General features: G+C 36.5%; 1 protein-coding gene across 7 annotated transcripts in view; it reads right to left on the bottom strand.

Annotated features, from left to right (window-relative positions):
* Ecpas (Ecm29 proteasome adaptor and scaffold) overlaps positions 1-16840 on the bottom strand; it is a 114073-nt gene that overhangs the window by 62213 nt on the left and 35020 nt on the right. For 6 of the 7 annotated variants that reach the window (XM_040737895.1, XM_040737890.1, XM_040737883.1 and 3 more), the window contains 5 exons: positions 16207-16356; positions 12939-13107; positions 9721-9860; positions 4876-4957; positions 2565-2684 (listed from right to left, as the gene is read on the bottom strand). In XM_040737895.1, coding sequence (XP_040593829.1) covers positions 2565-2684; positions 4876-4957; positions 9721-9860; positions 12939-13107; positions 16207-16356 — 661 coding nt within the window. Of the gene's footprint in view, positions 1-2564; positions 2685-4875; positions 4958-9720; positions 9861-12347; positions 12451-12938; positions 13108-16206; positions 16357-16840 lie in introns of those variants that run through there. The other variant, XM_040737897.1, reaches the window with a different exon arrangement.

Genomic DNA, 16840 nt, shown 5'->3' with positions numbered 1-16840 from the left:
CATTTAATATATTTAATTATCTAAAGTTTTTCATGACAGTGAGACATGTCTGCTCCTTATAACACCAATGTACTTCAAAAGAGGATAAAGGACTTCAAAGAAACTCTTTATGGAATGTGTTTTCTTTATAGCAAAAGCTAGCTTTTTGGGCAAAGAAACTGCCCTTGCCTCAATTGCTGACAGTACACTATCCAAACTGGACCAGCAGGACACAAAAAAAAGTGCTAAGACAAAGTAGGGAAACCTTCAAAATTCCCTGCTTCTCAGAAAAGTCTGTCACATGTAATAGGCCAAAGTTGGACGCCCCAACGTTACAGAAGAACTTTGGGTTACCATCAAGGCAGTCAATTGTTTCTGTCATCTCTTAATTTTGGAAATGGCTTGCTCTGCACTTCCTGTTTACTCAGGTAATATTATGTCCTTCTCAGGTCTTGGATAGGGTGGATTAAGACTAGATAGTTACAGTTACAGTTTTCCCTAATCATGGTAGAAAATAAATTAGTACAAAACTCTGAACTATTCAGGAGAGGACAGCTGATAACTTTGTCAAATACAAATGTAACTATAATTCTTACTTGATAACTGTTTTTGTTGTATATTATTTTACTATTACTAATGGGGTTTTTTTTGTTTTTATTTTTTATTTTTCAGTTTAAATTTAGATTAGAAACAAAGATGCTTCACAAGTTAATTCCAGGTCCCTCTCCCTTTCCCTCCCCTCCTCCCGTGCCCTCCCCCCAACCCCCCCATTACTATACTAATGTTAAAACCTTCCTTTTATATTAGGCAAAAAGGGGAAATGTGGAATATAACTTTATACTATGTGAATACATGTCACTGTGATTGTGTTAATAAAGAACCCTTCTGGCCAATAGCTAGACAGGTAGAAGTTAGGCGGCACAAAAGAGAGCACGAAGAGGAAGAAGAGGACTCTAAGAATCTCAAGGAGATGTGGAGAGAAAGATGAACTTGTTATACTGAGAAAAGGTACCAAACCACATGGCAGAGTGTAGATAAGAAATGTGAGTTAATTTAAAATATAAGAGTTAGTGGGCAGCAAGCCTGAGCTATTGCCCAAGCATTTATAATTAATAAGTCCCAGTGTGGTTATTTGGGAGTGGCTGCCAGGACACAGAGAAACTCTGCATACATTATTCATGAAAGCTAAAATGTGAAATATGCCAAGGAGCCAAACAGAGGAATGAGGTATTCATTCTTAGAAAAGAATGAAATCCCGACAGACACTACAGCAGACAGACATCAATGATATGGTACTGAATGAAATAAGCTAGTAATTAAAAAACAAATACTGTATAATTTCACTTCTAAGAAGTCAAATTCATAGAGATGCAAACCAGAATAATGGCTGGCAGAACACAAAGGAAAATGAAAATGTTATAAAAGCAGAGTTTCAGCTTTGCAAGATGAAAAGAATTGTAGCAGTGGGACTTTTTTAAGTTAATGAACTGAATATTACAAATTTCAAGTACATTTTACCACAATTTTAAGCATGGAAGCAATAATGTAAACAAATTAGATTCCAGTGGTAGTTTGAAAGAAAATGGCCCCAATAAAGAGTGGCAGTATTAGAAGGTATGGTCTTGTTGGAGAAAGTGGGGCAGATTTTGAGGTCTCTTATGCTTAAGCTACACCCAGGGCTAAACACATTTCACTTCCTGTTGCCTGTAGATCAAGATGTAGAACTCTTAGTTCTTTCTCTGGCACCATGTCTGCCTGCATGCCACCTGGCATGCTGATAATGGACTAAAACCTTAGAAACCAAGCCAGCCCCAATTAAAAGTTTTTCCTTTATAAGAGTTGCCGGGTCATGGTGTCTCTTCACAGCTCTAGAAACCTTAAATAAGACAACTCCCCAAATATCTGCCTTGAGGGTTAAAAACAAAAGATTTAAAAAAAGGATCAAATACCCTTCCCCAATACAATATAGTAATTCCTACAGCAAAGGTAGTTTGCTGTCAATACAGAAGACAGACAGCATGTGGGCCACCACAGCCCAGAGACGGGGAGAAGACTTCTGCAGTCACTAAATCAAGAAGCAATAGTGAGTTACTATCATCTGTAAGCACAAAAGAAAGGAAAAGGACTTTAAAGACAGAGTCAGAACTGCATACTGCCTGATTTTCATTTACATAACTATGATGGTAATAATTCTGTAGAAAAGATACACACACACACACACACACACACACGCGCGCGCGCGCGCGCGTGCGTGTGTGCGCGCGCGTTCTTAGTTTCTTAAGGTGCTCGGCAATCACAAAAACTAGTCAGAATGGAATTACTACCACATATTTAAAGTAAATGGAAACCATAAGCTATATATATATGTATATATGTATGTATGTATGTATGTATATGTATATGTGTGTATGTGTATATATAAATACAATTTTACAAAATAATTTATACAGATAAGTTAGAAATTAAATTGCTAGTCTTGTCATATGAATCAGTCTACTTTCTGAATATCCATTAATACCATTTTTTTTTTCCTAAGTAAAGCTATTTGTTCAAACCATGTTTCCTCTTTGGACAATACAAATTACCTGAATGTTAGCTGGGAATGTCTCAGCAGCCTGTCTAGAGCGAAGAAGATGAGGGACAATCTTTAACTTCACTCTGGTGCTGACCGGGTCTCTTTTCAACTCTGGTTTTAGAACTGCTCCCTGGGAAAAAAACATATTTGATTATAAGGCATCTCAAAATTATTTGTGGCTTTTTCCTCTTTAAAATTATTGAAGATTCCGAGGTGCTGGAGGGAAGGCCTAGCAGTTAAAGGCATTTGTTGCTCTTGCAGAGGAGTTGGGTTTGATTCCTAGCCCCCACATGGTAGATCACAACCACCCATTTAACTCCAGTTTCAAGGGACCCAGGAGTCACCTTCTAGCCTCTGCGGGGAGCAGACATGCACATGGTAAGCAAACATACATGCAGGCAAAACATTCATGCATATAAAATTAAGTAATTTTTTAATTACTAAAGATTCCAAAAGTATCACCTACTAGCAGCTGTTACATTAAATATTAAAACTGAGAACTCTGAAACATCAATACATTCATATATTTTAATAAATAACATTTTTTCCTTTTAAAGACAGACTTTTTTTTTTTTAATGCCCTGAGGAACAACATCATTTTATATTTTTTGGAAGTTATCTTCAGAATCTACCTTACTAGAAAGTGCTGGGTTTTCCATACTCTACATTGATTTTTGCTGTGATAGCTGTTTTGCTTGATGGGATAAAACCCAGATTGAAGACACAGGGTCAGAAAAGAGGGATGGTTTTTACCCTTTTTTAAGTTAACTGTAGATGTTTGATTCTATATCAAAACTTAATAAATAATGGTTTCCTAAAGCTTAGGTATAATTTGGAGTTTAAGCCAAATTGCTGAGCTCCTGCAGATGCTGTTGAATGAAATTCCACTGTCTGTCTTACAGTGTGGATGGGTCTAAGATTAGGTTGTATGCTTTTGTAACATCACTGGTCATCTGGAAAACACTGTCTTACTGAGTTAAGCAAACGTTTCAAAATAAAACACCCCCAACACATACTTTGAAAGGTATTCCTTTCGATCTTCAGGAAATGTATTGCTATGTTATTGAGTCAATATTCAATTTTCCCACAATTATATTTGTTCAACTTTTTTCATTCCAAATATTAAAAAAAAACTTCAGTTTTCTTTGATGTGTGTTCTCATTTTTTTTTCTGCCAAAATACCAGTCGCAATAATCATAGCTTAATTACCCATTCTTCAAGTAAAATAACTTCTAATGCTTCATCAGGATATTAGGATAAAGTATAATCACTCCACTCATCTCCTCTTTCCCATTCTCTTTCCCTCCTTCTCCCATGGTCTCTTCCTCTCCTCCCTCCAGTCTCTCCCTCCCTCTTCTTCTTCTGTAAGTATGTGACACAGCTTTGCTTTAATCTGGGGTATCCCACACAATATATGCCCACCATTACTCTCATGCCACTGATGCAAATATAAAACTGGCAAATAATTTCCTGTATTTATAGAACCCCTGAAAAGTTCTTTGTACTCCAAAGAGGTCAAACCAATAATCTACCCAATTCTTTCATTTTCTACACAAACAACATGAGGCAGAGAGTTGAATGATTAGTCAAATTTCTGCTACACCACTAAATTTAATCTAATTAGAATTATTAACTATTATTTATTACCTTAAAGGAAAGAAACAAAACACACAAATCATATGTATGTTTGGACTGGAATTTGGAATACTTTGAAACACAGTGAAGAGAATTCAATAAGCAATGATGTTACTTTGAGGCTGCAAAGAAACACTTTTGTTCTAGATTCTAAACCAGGATTAGCAAACTACACCTAATAGACCATACATGGTTCAACATTCATTTCAACAAGGACTGGCAGTTTTAAAAAATTGCTTTTATATTTTTAAATGAAAAGAAGAAAAAGGAATAATATTTTGTAGCACATGAAAATTATGATATTCAAGTATCAAAATTCACAATTTTATTGAAACACAACCATGTCCATTCAGTTATATACTACCTATTGCTTCTTTTCATGTTTCAGAAGTTGAGCAGTTGTAGCCTCAGAGGCTATAGCATTTACAGAGCACCAAAACAACTGCAGAAAAAGTTTGTGAATCCCCCATCTAGATAATTTATCATTATTATTTATGCATCTACATTGAAAACATAAGATCTATGAAACTCACCTTTCGGGAGTTTAATTCACATAGATAAACATGGCTTAAAACTAGCATTTCATAAAACATGGATTTAGCTTACAAACTAAGTAGGGGAAAAATACAGTTGATGACAACACAATGTTTGTTATGCTGATTTGAAACTAAATCAAAGCAACTTACCTCTTTTGTCTTCAGTGGTATATCCCCAAGGTATACCTTGTACATCTTATTAATGATGGCAGGATTATTCCAGTCAATTAAACTGTGGGAGGTTTCAATAGAGATAGTTAAAATTATTTTTGTTCCCATTTCCATGTTTAAAAAAAAATACAAACTCTAATATTTGTCATGGGAGAAAACTGTCAGAAACACACAAACAGAATGAACAAACAATACTGTGGAAGAGCAGAAATGAAGGTGACTACTTTCAAAGTCAGCCTTAAAACTACAAACTGTCCATTCCAGTTCTTCCATTGTGACGCAGCACATTACTGTAGCCAAGGGCCCACCTCGACACCACAGGGGGTAGAAAAACTGGACACAGTTCCTCCTACACAGTGGGTCAGGGCCAATACTATGGAGCAGGTTGGCAGAGTAGACAAAGAAGACATAGCTACACTTGTAATAAAATCTCTGGGCCAGCGGTTGATGCTTCTGTTTAACCATTCATGATAAACAACAAAAAGAGTTTTGTTTCAAATAATCACACCCTAGGAAACCTATAACCTATTGTATTTCTCCAATATTGTTATATGACTCCTGGCATCATAAAATTCCTTACCTAGCCTAATACCTTCAATACCTAAATCTGAGAAGTTACAATGCTATTTGTCACAGAGACTCAGTCCTATTTGGGGTACAGAAAAAAGGGTGAGTTGGGATACAGTGACCCATCACCACCACAATGGGACTCATTCACTCATTTTGTAAACCTATTAATAATTAAATCTTTAATTTGGTTGCTAAAGTTCACTCATTTTGTAAACCTATTAATAATTAAATCTTTAATTTGGTTGCTAAAGTTCTCACATATTATCTCCTCTATAACTTTGAACACTGGTTCTACTTTCAACTTAACTGTTATTTGTGTGAAAACACTTTAGTTATGCTGCTCAACTGTATTTTGTTTTGGTTTGGTTTTTTGAGACAGGGTTTCTCTGTGTAGCTTTGGAGCCTATCCTGGCACTTACTCTGTAGAACAGGCTGGCCTCCAACTCACAGAGATCCGTCTGACTCTGCCTCCCAAGTGCTGGGGCTAAAGGCATGAGCCACCAACACCTGACTCAACTGTATTTCTGATTCATTTCTTCCACCATACCTTATCAATCTGCCTCATCTTTGGCTATCCACAATCCCACAATTCGCAAGAGTATTCTACATTTCAATTTTAGTACTATTCGCCTACATCTTTTCTCAGCTGTTTGATGCTAACTAATCAACTTCCACCACTATTTCTCTCTTACAGAACTTCAGGTTTTGAACAACTCAGAAAACAAAGAAATAGTCTAGGAAAGCAAACTAAATGCCTAGTTGTGATTAACCAGAGAGGAATTTTTTTCACTGTTCCTTTTATTTTGCTGTACTAATCTTTTTAAGGTTTACTTTTGTGACTATGTATTTGTTGTAAAATGTTCAGAACTATAGAACACAAATTTTCTTCCAAATTGATCCATTATTGTCATTTCTTTTCAATATGACAATCAATGACTTAGTGTTGTATCTTTCCCCAGACTCTAACAGGTTGACAATACAGCTGGGAGGTAGACAGAGGACAACAGAAACAACACTTTAGAGATACTCTGAGCTTTTTTTCTTTCACAAAATGGTTACCTATGTGTTTTCATTACAAATTTTTTATCTCTTAATGTAATTTTATGATATATACATTTATCCTAAAAACAAAATTAATTAATATATCTAAGAATTACATTTGTACTTCCAACAATCAAATCTACAATATGGTATGTAGTGGGGCCAGTTCAAATTTAATGAAATGCTGTGGATGAAGAATCTTTTAGTACTCCAAAACTAAATCCATTGAATGGATATCAGAAATATTCCAAGTTATAAGCAATAAATAGACTTGAAACTTCAAAGAATGTTAGAAAAAATGTAATCTAATTTGCTCACTCTGGTCTGGAAAGGTTAAGCTTGACTCTCAAATTCAATCAATAAAAGACACGAATAAAAATAAGGTAGTGACTATCACTTCCGCTATGTCTCTCTCTTTAAACTGTGGGTCAAGACTCCCATATGGGATCACAGTACCAAATATCAGGTTATAGCCAATTTTGATCAGTAAAGTTTCTAAACATGGAACAACCGAAAATTCATTCAAAATCAAATGTAATGAATCCACAGTATTTCTGTAGTACTGACTCACGCTGCATTATGCAGCTTCCCTAACCTTTTCTCTGAATGTTTAACATGTCAGTCCACACAACACAAGCAAACACTGACTGAAACCCCTTGTGCCTATATTAAAGACCAGCATATGTTATGAATTTTTCTGTTCATACTGTACATCCCATCTCTCATAGAAAATGGCCGACATACAGAAAATAAAATTTCTATTAGTTTCCTACCATCATTCCTCAGCATGCAAAATCAAATCCGTCTATCTTTGAATTATATCATGTTAGAATATTTTATTAAAACTTGCTAAGTTGCTGACTTGAGTTAAACTTTAAATACATGGGGTTTGATTTTGGATTAGGACAGAATTTCCAATAATTTCTAAATGTCTTAAACTTCTGCCATTTTGTACTGAATATTTATGTAAAGCAATGTTCCTAGCAGTAACCATTGTAAAACCAAAAATGCAATCAACACTGAAGCAGGTTAAAGATGATCTGTCTTAAGGTATCAAATATTCAGCCAAGATTTTATTCTTTGTGTAAAAATTAACAAGCATATTAATATTATTAATAGAAAAATTTGCTTTCATCATAAACAAATGGAAAATTATTATGTACAGCAAAGATTATTTTAAAATAAGTTTATGATTTATTGCCAGCAAATGTCTTTAGTGTATTTCTAAACACCAACAGTCACATAAAAAAGATCATGAAATTTAAGAAGTCCTGCTATATACCACCTCATATGCCTTTCAGTGGTAAGCTACTCACAGCCACCACCATTACCCACCCAAGTATCTCAACAGGAGAACAAACTAATATCCATCAAGTTCATTTCCTTTTTTCTTAATATACCTCCTTGCACTGGTCTTCTTGGAGTGAGCAAAGTACAACAATATATTTATAAAAGTTTTATGACATTTTCCATATTCCTCTATGTGGGCGATATATTGTTTATGATCTAATAAATCTACAGGGGATCAAAATGCAAAGCTAGCCACAGCCACAGAGCCAGGCAGTGGTGATACATACACACCTTTAATCCCAGAAGCCATACTAGCTAGACAAAAAGGCCAGGCAGTGGTGGCATACACCTTTAACCCTAGGACTCTAGAGACAAGAGTGAGTTCAAGGCCACCCAGGGTTACATTAGAGTGAATCAGCCTAAAAGAGAAATAGCTCACACAAAGGAGACCTCAATACTTGGGATCCCACAACTTTAATCCCAGCTATAGAGGGCTGTGTAAAGATAGGAGTGGGGCATTAGGTATCGAGTCTCAGATTTATTCTCCAGCCATGTGGCGGAGAGCTAGCAGTATAGGATTGCAGTCTGAGGTTTGGTGAAGAGCATGGCACTTTGAGGATTTCTGGAGACTGGATCATCCATTTCAGTCTGAGCTACTGGCTTGGTTGCTCTGCTTTTCTAATCTTCAGCTTGAACCCAATATCTGTCCCTGGGTTTATATTATTCATGTTATACCTCTGTCTTGAAGCATGTTATTTTTAGCAAAATATATTCATTCAACCTTCTACACATGGTACTACACACCTGTAATCCTCAGTAGGCACAGGAACAGGGGCTGGGAGTCTAAGGGCAGCCTAAGACCATCTCAAAATCCACCAATCCATTACAAAACCTCATGATATGAATTTTAAATATACATACAGGATCTCACTATGTAGCAAAAGCTAACTCTGAACTTGTAATCTTGCTCCAGTCTCCCAAGTGGTGAGATTATAAGCATGAGCCACTACTGTCTAGCTTGATTTTATTTTTTAACCAAATAATTTTTAAGTTATACTTCAATCTAGATGCTTAACATTTAAAATTTTATAATTAGATTATATCATTTTGTGTTCTATTTTATTTACTATTATTTGAGGAGCACATTTTATATTGCTACACCATTTTTAAATTTTTGAAAGAAACACAAAAGTTTATACAGTAATTTATCCCTATTGTGAAAATTTTTATTTTTCAATAACTATAGGACATGATATAGTAACTAAATTTGTGCCATTTCTAAATGTATTTTTCTTCTTTTGAATGATATTAGAGGATAAATTCCCAGATTTACTGTGTATAATTTTTTTCATGATTCACTGCTTAAACAGGGCATGAGATATAGCACTTCTGCAGAAACTTAAGTGGATTTACCAGCAGCTATATACATATATTGAAACATACGTACAAACTGGTAGTTCACGGTTCACTTTCCAAGGATTTTGATTTCATACAGAGTATTTCTCTAAGTGTTTCTACTATTTGTATCTCTTTTCATTTTATTCAGCAATTCTTTCCATAAACGTACTTTCTACTACAGTAACCACAATACATATACATTCATTATTCAAAGTGGTCAACTGGTTTGAGACAGAAGAATTAAAAATTACTGATTGTGTCTAATATATTTAATATTAACTTTTAGTTTATTTGCCTAGCAAAAAGTTTCAGTTCTTATGATGGCATTCCTAACCTACTTCAGCTTAAAATGCATTTTCAAATAGCGTTTTTCTCTGACACAAAATTTTGCTCTTTGGTAAACTTTACTTACAAACTAAGTATGTGTCTTAGTTTCCTAAGCTGAAAATCTCATTCCATAAAACCTTACAAAGCCTTAGGAATTCTGGCCTTTTGATTTTGAAAACTTAACAAGGAAGCAATTACCTCTGCTTGCTTTTCAATTCCAGGTCTGCCGCTGTCGCCACACTATGGCGTGTGTCACTAGAAGCAATCACCAGGTGGAGAACAGCTTCAAGTTCAGGCACCTGTTCAGCTTCTATAAATTTCACTATGCCCAATTTGCACTGTAGATAAGCGAAGGGAAGGAGAAAGAATGGTTAGGGAAACAAAGAACACTCACTAAAAGTATTGTTTAACATATCAACATGGTCATAAGCCATGGATTAATGTAACAGTAGGAGCTCCTACTTAGGTTTATAATGTACCAGACACTATAGTAAATTGTAACTATTCATGATTTCATTTAACCCTCACAATCTATGAGGTAGATGTTATTACAGACTTTTTAGGTGAAGAAACTGAGGCAAGGCTTAAGATATTAAATACATAGTAAGTGATGAAGGCAAGCTACAGAGACAAGTCTCTGACAAGAAAACAATGATAAATCTCCCCACTGAGGTTACACAACCTTCCCAGAGTGATGAGGGCTTAAATCTCTATTTGTAGCTTCCAGGTAAAAGGTGATGACACATTAAGAACAAAGTGCTCTATGGATGTTTGTGAGGAATTCCAGAGTTTTACTCTATTGTTAAAATATACATTCTTGTCCTCTACTTTCTTTGTTTGTGGTTTTTTTTTTTTTTTTTTTGGTATTTTGGGTTTTTTGGTTTTTTTGGTTTTTGGTTTCTGTTGTTGTTGTTTTTTTTTTTTTTTTTTTTTTTTTTTTTGACACAAGGTTTCTCTGTGACTTTGGAGGCTGTCCTGGAACTAGCTCTTTTAGACCAAGCTGGTCTCCAACTCACAGAGATCCACCTGCCTCTGCCTCCGCGGTGCTGGAATTAAAGGTGTGTGCCACCATCGCTCAGCTATCCTCTACTTTCTTATGATACTAAAAACAGAGAATATGATTTCAAACCCACTCTAGTCAATCCCAGTGCAACTCTAACCCAACGGTAGTATTTAACCCAACAAGCTCAATGAAATACAACAAAGAGTCTAAGAAGAACTTCCTGAAATGCAAAGAGCTATGAATTTCACTACAGATCATTCTGGGACAAACACACCTAAAATGCAAAACTGAATCTTTACTTTAAAAACTACTTATACAATAGTTCTCAGATACATAAATTAGGAATGATAAAATACTATTAAATGAGAAAGAATGCCAATAAAAAAGTGCAACTGATCACAAAAAGACCTACCTCTCCTCCCTGCTCAATATAACTTTCTTCTAAGAGATACAGTTTGAAAAGAGAAGGAATTATTAACATAAATTACAAAAGCATGGTTATAGAAGTCAAATACACAATACATGACAAAAAATGTATAAAGGAAAACTGAAAACTACAGATTCTCATCATTAAAAGTTAAAATATTACATGATCCAACTTTACACAAAATTAAAAGAACAGGTTGTTTTTTAATCCCCAAAGATAAAGACTAAACTATTATGTGACAAGATGTAGATGTATCATGCAAAAACTCCTCATATAAACATACAAACACAGAGAGAGAGAGAGAGAGAGAGAGAGAGAGAGAGAGAGAGAGAGAGAGAGAGAGAGAGAGAGAGAGTGAGTGAGTGAGAAAAGGGAGAGAGAGAGCACGCTAACTAGGAAGGCAGAAATACAGGTGATTTTTAACTTTTTGTTATCCTTGACGTAATATGGATTGAACTCAGGGCCCTAAGCCTGCCTGCCTGCCTGCTAGGCACTCTGTCATTAAGCAATTTTGTGTGGTTTCTTATGTTGTTTTGTTTTGTTTGAGACAGGGTCTCAAATGAACTATGTTATAGCCAAGGATGACTTTGAACATCTTGATCCCCCTTGCCATGAAGTCTTGGTTATGGAGTGCCAGGATTCAACCACCGCTTCATGCACGATTGGTAAGCACTCTTACTAACTAAGCTAAATATCCTGAACCCTATGATTCTAACCCTGACTACTTAAACCTTAACCTTTGTAATTAGAAAAAATAAAAGTTGAATAATTTTGAATAAAAGTATTCATTTTTAAGGCTTAACTATTCATTTTAACATCAGATTATGAAACAGAAAAAAACACAAAGAGACCTTTAAATTCAGCAAACAATAACCAACTTAAGACTATTAAGTGAACAATAACAGTAATTACTACTCTCCAGCACACACAGCTTTATGCCTCAGACAAGACTAGGTTCAAAGTCTAGTGAATCTCAAAACCTCAATGCCGTTTAGAAAAGGAGCTCAATTTCGATACCTCATTAGTTGCTGTGAGGATTAAATGAGATAATGTACTTAAAGTACCCAGTATAGAGCCTGCCACAGGCCATACTCAATAGAGTGGTTTCTATTCTATTTACCTTCCTCACATATGGTTTAAGGAGGGAAAATAGAAGGTATACAAGCATGAAATAATCTAATCAATTATAGCCCTCATTGAATATAACACTCTTAAATTTTTGAGTAGCAAGAATGCCCCACTGGCTTCTTTTTCCCTCTCCTGGGAACATTTTTGATCAATGGTCACTTACAATCCCAAAAAGAAAAGGATCAAATCATTGAGACTGCTATGGAGAAATAAAGGAAGGATTGGAAGACTAACCCATGTTGCTTGAATTCCAAAATAATTACATACTGATTTCTGTTCTTCCCTGAGGTGCCTGATGACAGACACAGGGAGGCACCTTCTCTGTAGAGCACCAGTCATTTTTAAAAGCTGCTCAGAGAACATCTGTGTCCTGTTTAAATCCAGAATAAAATTCTTAATGCCAATTTTTAAAACCCCAAGAAGAAATATAAAAGGGAGTCATGCTTTTCCCCACATTTTCACTTGTGAAGTATAGAGGTTCCTCACTTTACACAAAATGTACAGTCCTAAAAATTGAATAATGAAAAATAAACTGTAATTTTACTGCATCAAAGGAGCTAAGTAATTATTAAGACCTATAATTATAAATTGAAATGATAGAAAACTAAATCTGCTCAATATAACACTTGAAAGATGTGAGCAATGTTTGAAAGACTAAGATCATTTCCCACTCCTCCCTTTCCCTAGGCCTTTAACAGAAAACTAGCAGAAGAAAAGAACATTTTGCATCATTTGCTCCTTTCAAACATATTCTTTAGAGAACCTAAATATACATGAATTACATTGCACATGCTTCCATGAACTTCACAGGGGCAAGTGTTCAAGGCCAACTCCCACGATGAGCAAACTGTGTGATACCTGTTCCAACTGTTCAGGCGTCCACGGGTTATCACCAATAACTCGTTTAGCTGCATAAAAGCTCATTCCTGGGGGAGGCTGTGGGATTCCAGAACCTCCCCCACTGTTTGAAGAAGAACCCTGTGTTGAAGATGAATTTTGGCGACTCTGGGATTCATTTAACACATATCTGGAAAGGAAATAAAAATGTGCATTTGTGTATTTACACATATATTCATAAAACAAATCAATTACATGCTGTCCCTACATAGTAGTATATAAAACAGCAATTCTCAAATTATGGGTCATGACCCCTTTGGGAGTCAAATTACCCTATCACAGTGGATGCCTAAGACCATCGAGAAATATTAAGATTCATAACAGCAACAAAATTACAGCTATGAAGTAAAATAATTTTATGCTTGGAGTCACCACAACATGAGGAACTGTATTAAAGGGTCACAGCATTGGGAAGGTTGAGAAGCTAGAAGAACAATCAAAATAAAAATTCCAACATAAAGAATCTCTATTGTTTCTTTGAGATAGGATTTCTCTATGTAGACTCTCCTGGAACTTGCTCCACAGACCAGCCCAACCTCAAACTCAGAGATCCCCATGCCTGAGCCTCCTGAGTACTGGGATTAAGGGCATGTGCCACCACTGCCCAGTAACAAAGACTCTTAAAGGTATCCTAAGGAAAGGTATCTACATCCTCAGCAAATTAATCAGAAGAACCTATCACTTAACAATAGTGAGTACAAAATAACTGTACCATTTCCATATACATACTATTATCTGATGAGTTAGTAAAGACTCTCCTCACTTCATTTTGACTTTTAACTAACAAATACAGACACAATATGGTCACTGGTGGTCTATGCTCCAAACAGAGCTTTTACAATTATTCTTTCTTTGTAACTCACATAAAGAAAGTCACTAAAGCCTTTGACAAATTGCCAACATACAAGTACATAACATTATAAAAATTCAAAGCAAAGTAAAAGGGTCAAAGAGAAAAGGTCAGGAGCCAGCAAGATGGCTCAATAGGTAAAGGCGCTTACCACACAAGTCTGACAACCTGAGTTTGAGTGCTGAAACCCATTAAAGGTAGAAAAAGAGAACCAACTCCACCAAACTGCCCTCTGACTTCCGCATACACCATACCCACATGCACACACAAATCATAAAGTTTTAAAAGTAGGAAAAGTCAGAAAAAAATAAGAATTTTTCCATTATATACTCAAAGCTCTTTGCATCTTGTTATTGTTACCTTATTTATCTTTCTAATTCATTGTGATCCATTTAAAATTAGTATTCCTCACAATTGAAATAAATTTTTGATACAATTATGTGTCAAAAGCCCCTTCTACAGTATAATTCTATACTGATAAATCTAGTCATAATGGATATTTAAACTCTCAGTATAATTAAATAAAACGCTTGGAGGCTGTGGTAGTTTGAATGAGAATGTCTCCTGGGGCTCACACTTGGTTCCCAGTTATTGGTACTTCTGGGGGTAAGGTACAGTTCTGCTGGAAGGAGTAAGTCCCTGGGGGTGAAATTTGGGAGTTTAAAGCCTTGCCCCACTACCAGTTATTCTCTCAGCTTCATGCCTACAGTCAAGGCCCTGAAAACAAAAAAAACAAAAAGCTCGAGCTATGAAACTAGAGGAGATGAAGAGGAGAAAACTGGAGAACGCAACCCTCATGGCTGTACACCCTCGTCTCTGTACACCCTCGTCTCTGTACATCCTCGTCTCTGCACTGAGATCAGATGACACGAAGCTCCACTGCCTGGCCTCCATGTTCATACACACTCAAGACAGGGAAAATAGGAGGCAAGTAGCACGTTACCAGTAGGCTAGTGGCAGACCATAGTCTGGAAACTAGGCGGCCAGATTCCTAAATTTGATAAAAACACATTTGACCGAACTAGGCCCCCTGAACGTGGGTGTCATTTGGGGGGCCTGGGCAGCCTATGAGGCCTCTGGCAGTGGAACCAGTATTTATCCTAGTGCACAAATAGGCTTTGGAGCCCATTCCCTATGGAGGGATACTCTCTCAGCCTAGATATACTGGGTAGGATCTAGGTCCTGCCCCCAAATGAAGTGACAGACTTTGATGATTCCCCCATCGGAGGCCTCACCCTCTCTGGGGAGCAGAAGGGGGATGAGATGAGGGGCTGTTGAGGGGGGAAGGGAGGGAGAGGGAACTGGAATTGGTATGCAAAATACGACTGTTTTTAATTTAAATAAAAACTAATTTAAAAAAACCCATCTTTACTGAAAGGGGCCAACAATTAAGAAAGATGAATATATCAGCAACGTGATAAAAAACACAAAATAGTATGCAGGTGGTTCTTGGGATATGAGGACACAGAAAATACAGCAAATATATCTACATAGGATAAGAAATGTCTGTCAGAGACACAGAGTTGGTATCAAACCAGTTAAGAGTTATTTTTAAAGTGACTGACACTGTTGTCAGTTTTTCTGCATAGATATATCCTAAAGCAAGAACTAGCTGAAATGCCTTAAAGAATAAGATGACAAGTACTTGTAGGGGAGTACGAACTACGAAGTGCATATAATGACTGGCTTATGAGAAACCAGCTGTAAGATGTGCTTTAAGATCTATGCTAGAAATCAGGTAGCTCTACAGAACTGTAGAGAAGTTTGAAGACATGATAGGGATAAAGCTAAGTGCAATGATATATGTATAACATTATATCATAGTGAGGTCCATTATTTTGTACACTAAAAAAACTGAGATAAAAAACAAAGAGGTGGCTGGGTGGTAGCAGTGCATGGCTTTAATCCCAACACTCTGGAGGCAGAAGCAGGAGGATCTCTGAGAGTTCAAGCCCAGTGTGGTCTACAGAGTGAGTTTCAGGACAGCCTCCAGAGCCACAGAGAGACCCTGTCTGGAAAACAACAACAACAAAGGGGTGAGAACCAAACTGTAGTCAAGAGTTGAATAGATCCAAAACTAAATGGTGGCAGTGCAAAGAGATTTCAGGACATCAAGGAGAAAGAAAACTAACAGAGAAAAGCTGGATGTGATTTCGAAAGGGTACAAGGAGCTAGGAGACTCAAAGTCTGAAATCACAAGAGCAGTTCCACATCTGCACAGTCAGTCTATAGGAGCTGGACCTTAGCATTTAAGACTGATGGAATCCCCAGAGATGCATCCATTCACAAGTGAGCTGAATCATTTAAAATAGCACCTCATTCCCACATAGTGAACTCAGTGAACAACATTGGGTGGCTTCATTTGTCTTGCTAGCTTACCCATAAGGCATCAGAAGGACGTCTAGCATGAAGTCCAGAAGCAGCTGCACAGTCTTTGGCTTCTCAGCAAGATTAAAAGGAGCAGCTGATCTTGAAGACTCAGCTGGGTATTTCATGTGAAAAAGGGTTGGTATTAAAAGATGCATTAAGCTGAAAGAAAAATTATATTTATTGAAGCTACTTAATAAATCAATTTTTATACATGGAAATAACAGAACAAAGAACACTTAATAAAAGTTGCCAATTATATCAGGAGCTATTCATTTTGACACCAATTATGTACAAAATCCTAATTTAGATAGTAGTCTTGATTTCCTAATGCCAGGACCTGAGAGGCAGAAACAAGCAGGTCTCTGTGAGTTTGACCAGCCTGGTCTACAGAGCGAGTTCCAAGACAGTCAGGGATATACAAAGAGACCTTGCCTCAAAAAAAAAAAAAATTAAAATTTTCTAAGTAATAATCTGGGCATGGTAGAGCACGCCCAATCCCAGCACTCAGGAGGCAGAGGCAGGTGGAATTCTGAGTTAAAGGCCAGCCTGGTCTACAGACCAAGTTCCAGAACAGCCAGTACCACACAGAGAAACCCTGTTTAAAAACACACAAACAAACAAACAAACAAAAACTAAAAGTATT

Source organism: Mesocricetus auratus, unplaced genomic scaffold (genome assembly GCF_017639785.1).
Source record: "Mesocricetus auratus isolate SY011 unplaced genomic scaffold, BCM_Maur_2.0 Super-Scaffold_6730, whole genome shotgun sequence".
Lineage (NCBI taxonomy): Eukaryota > Metazoa > Chordata > Mammalia > Rodentia > Cricetidae > Mesocricetus > Mesocricetus auratus.
This window is presented reverse-complemented; position numbering and strand designations above follow the sequence as displayed.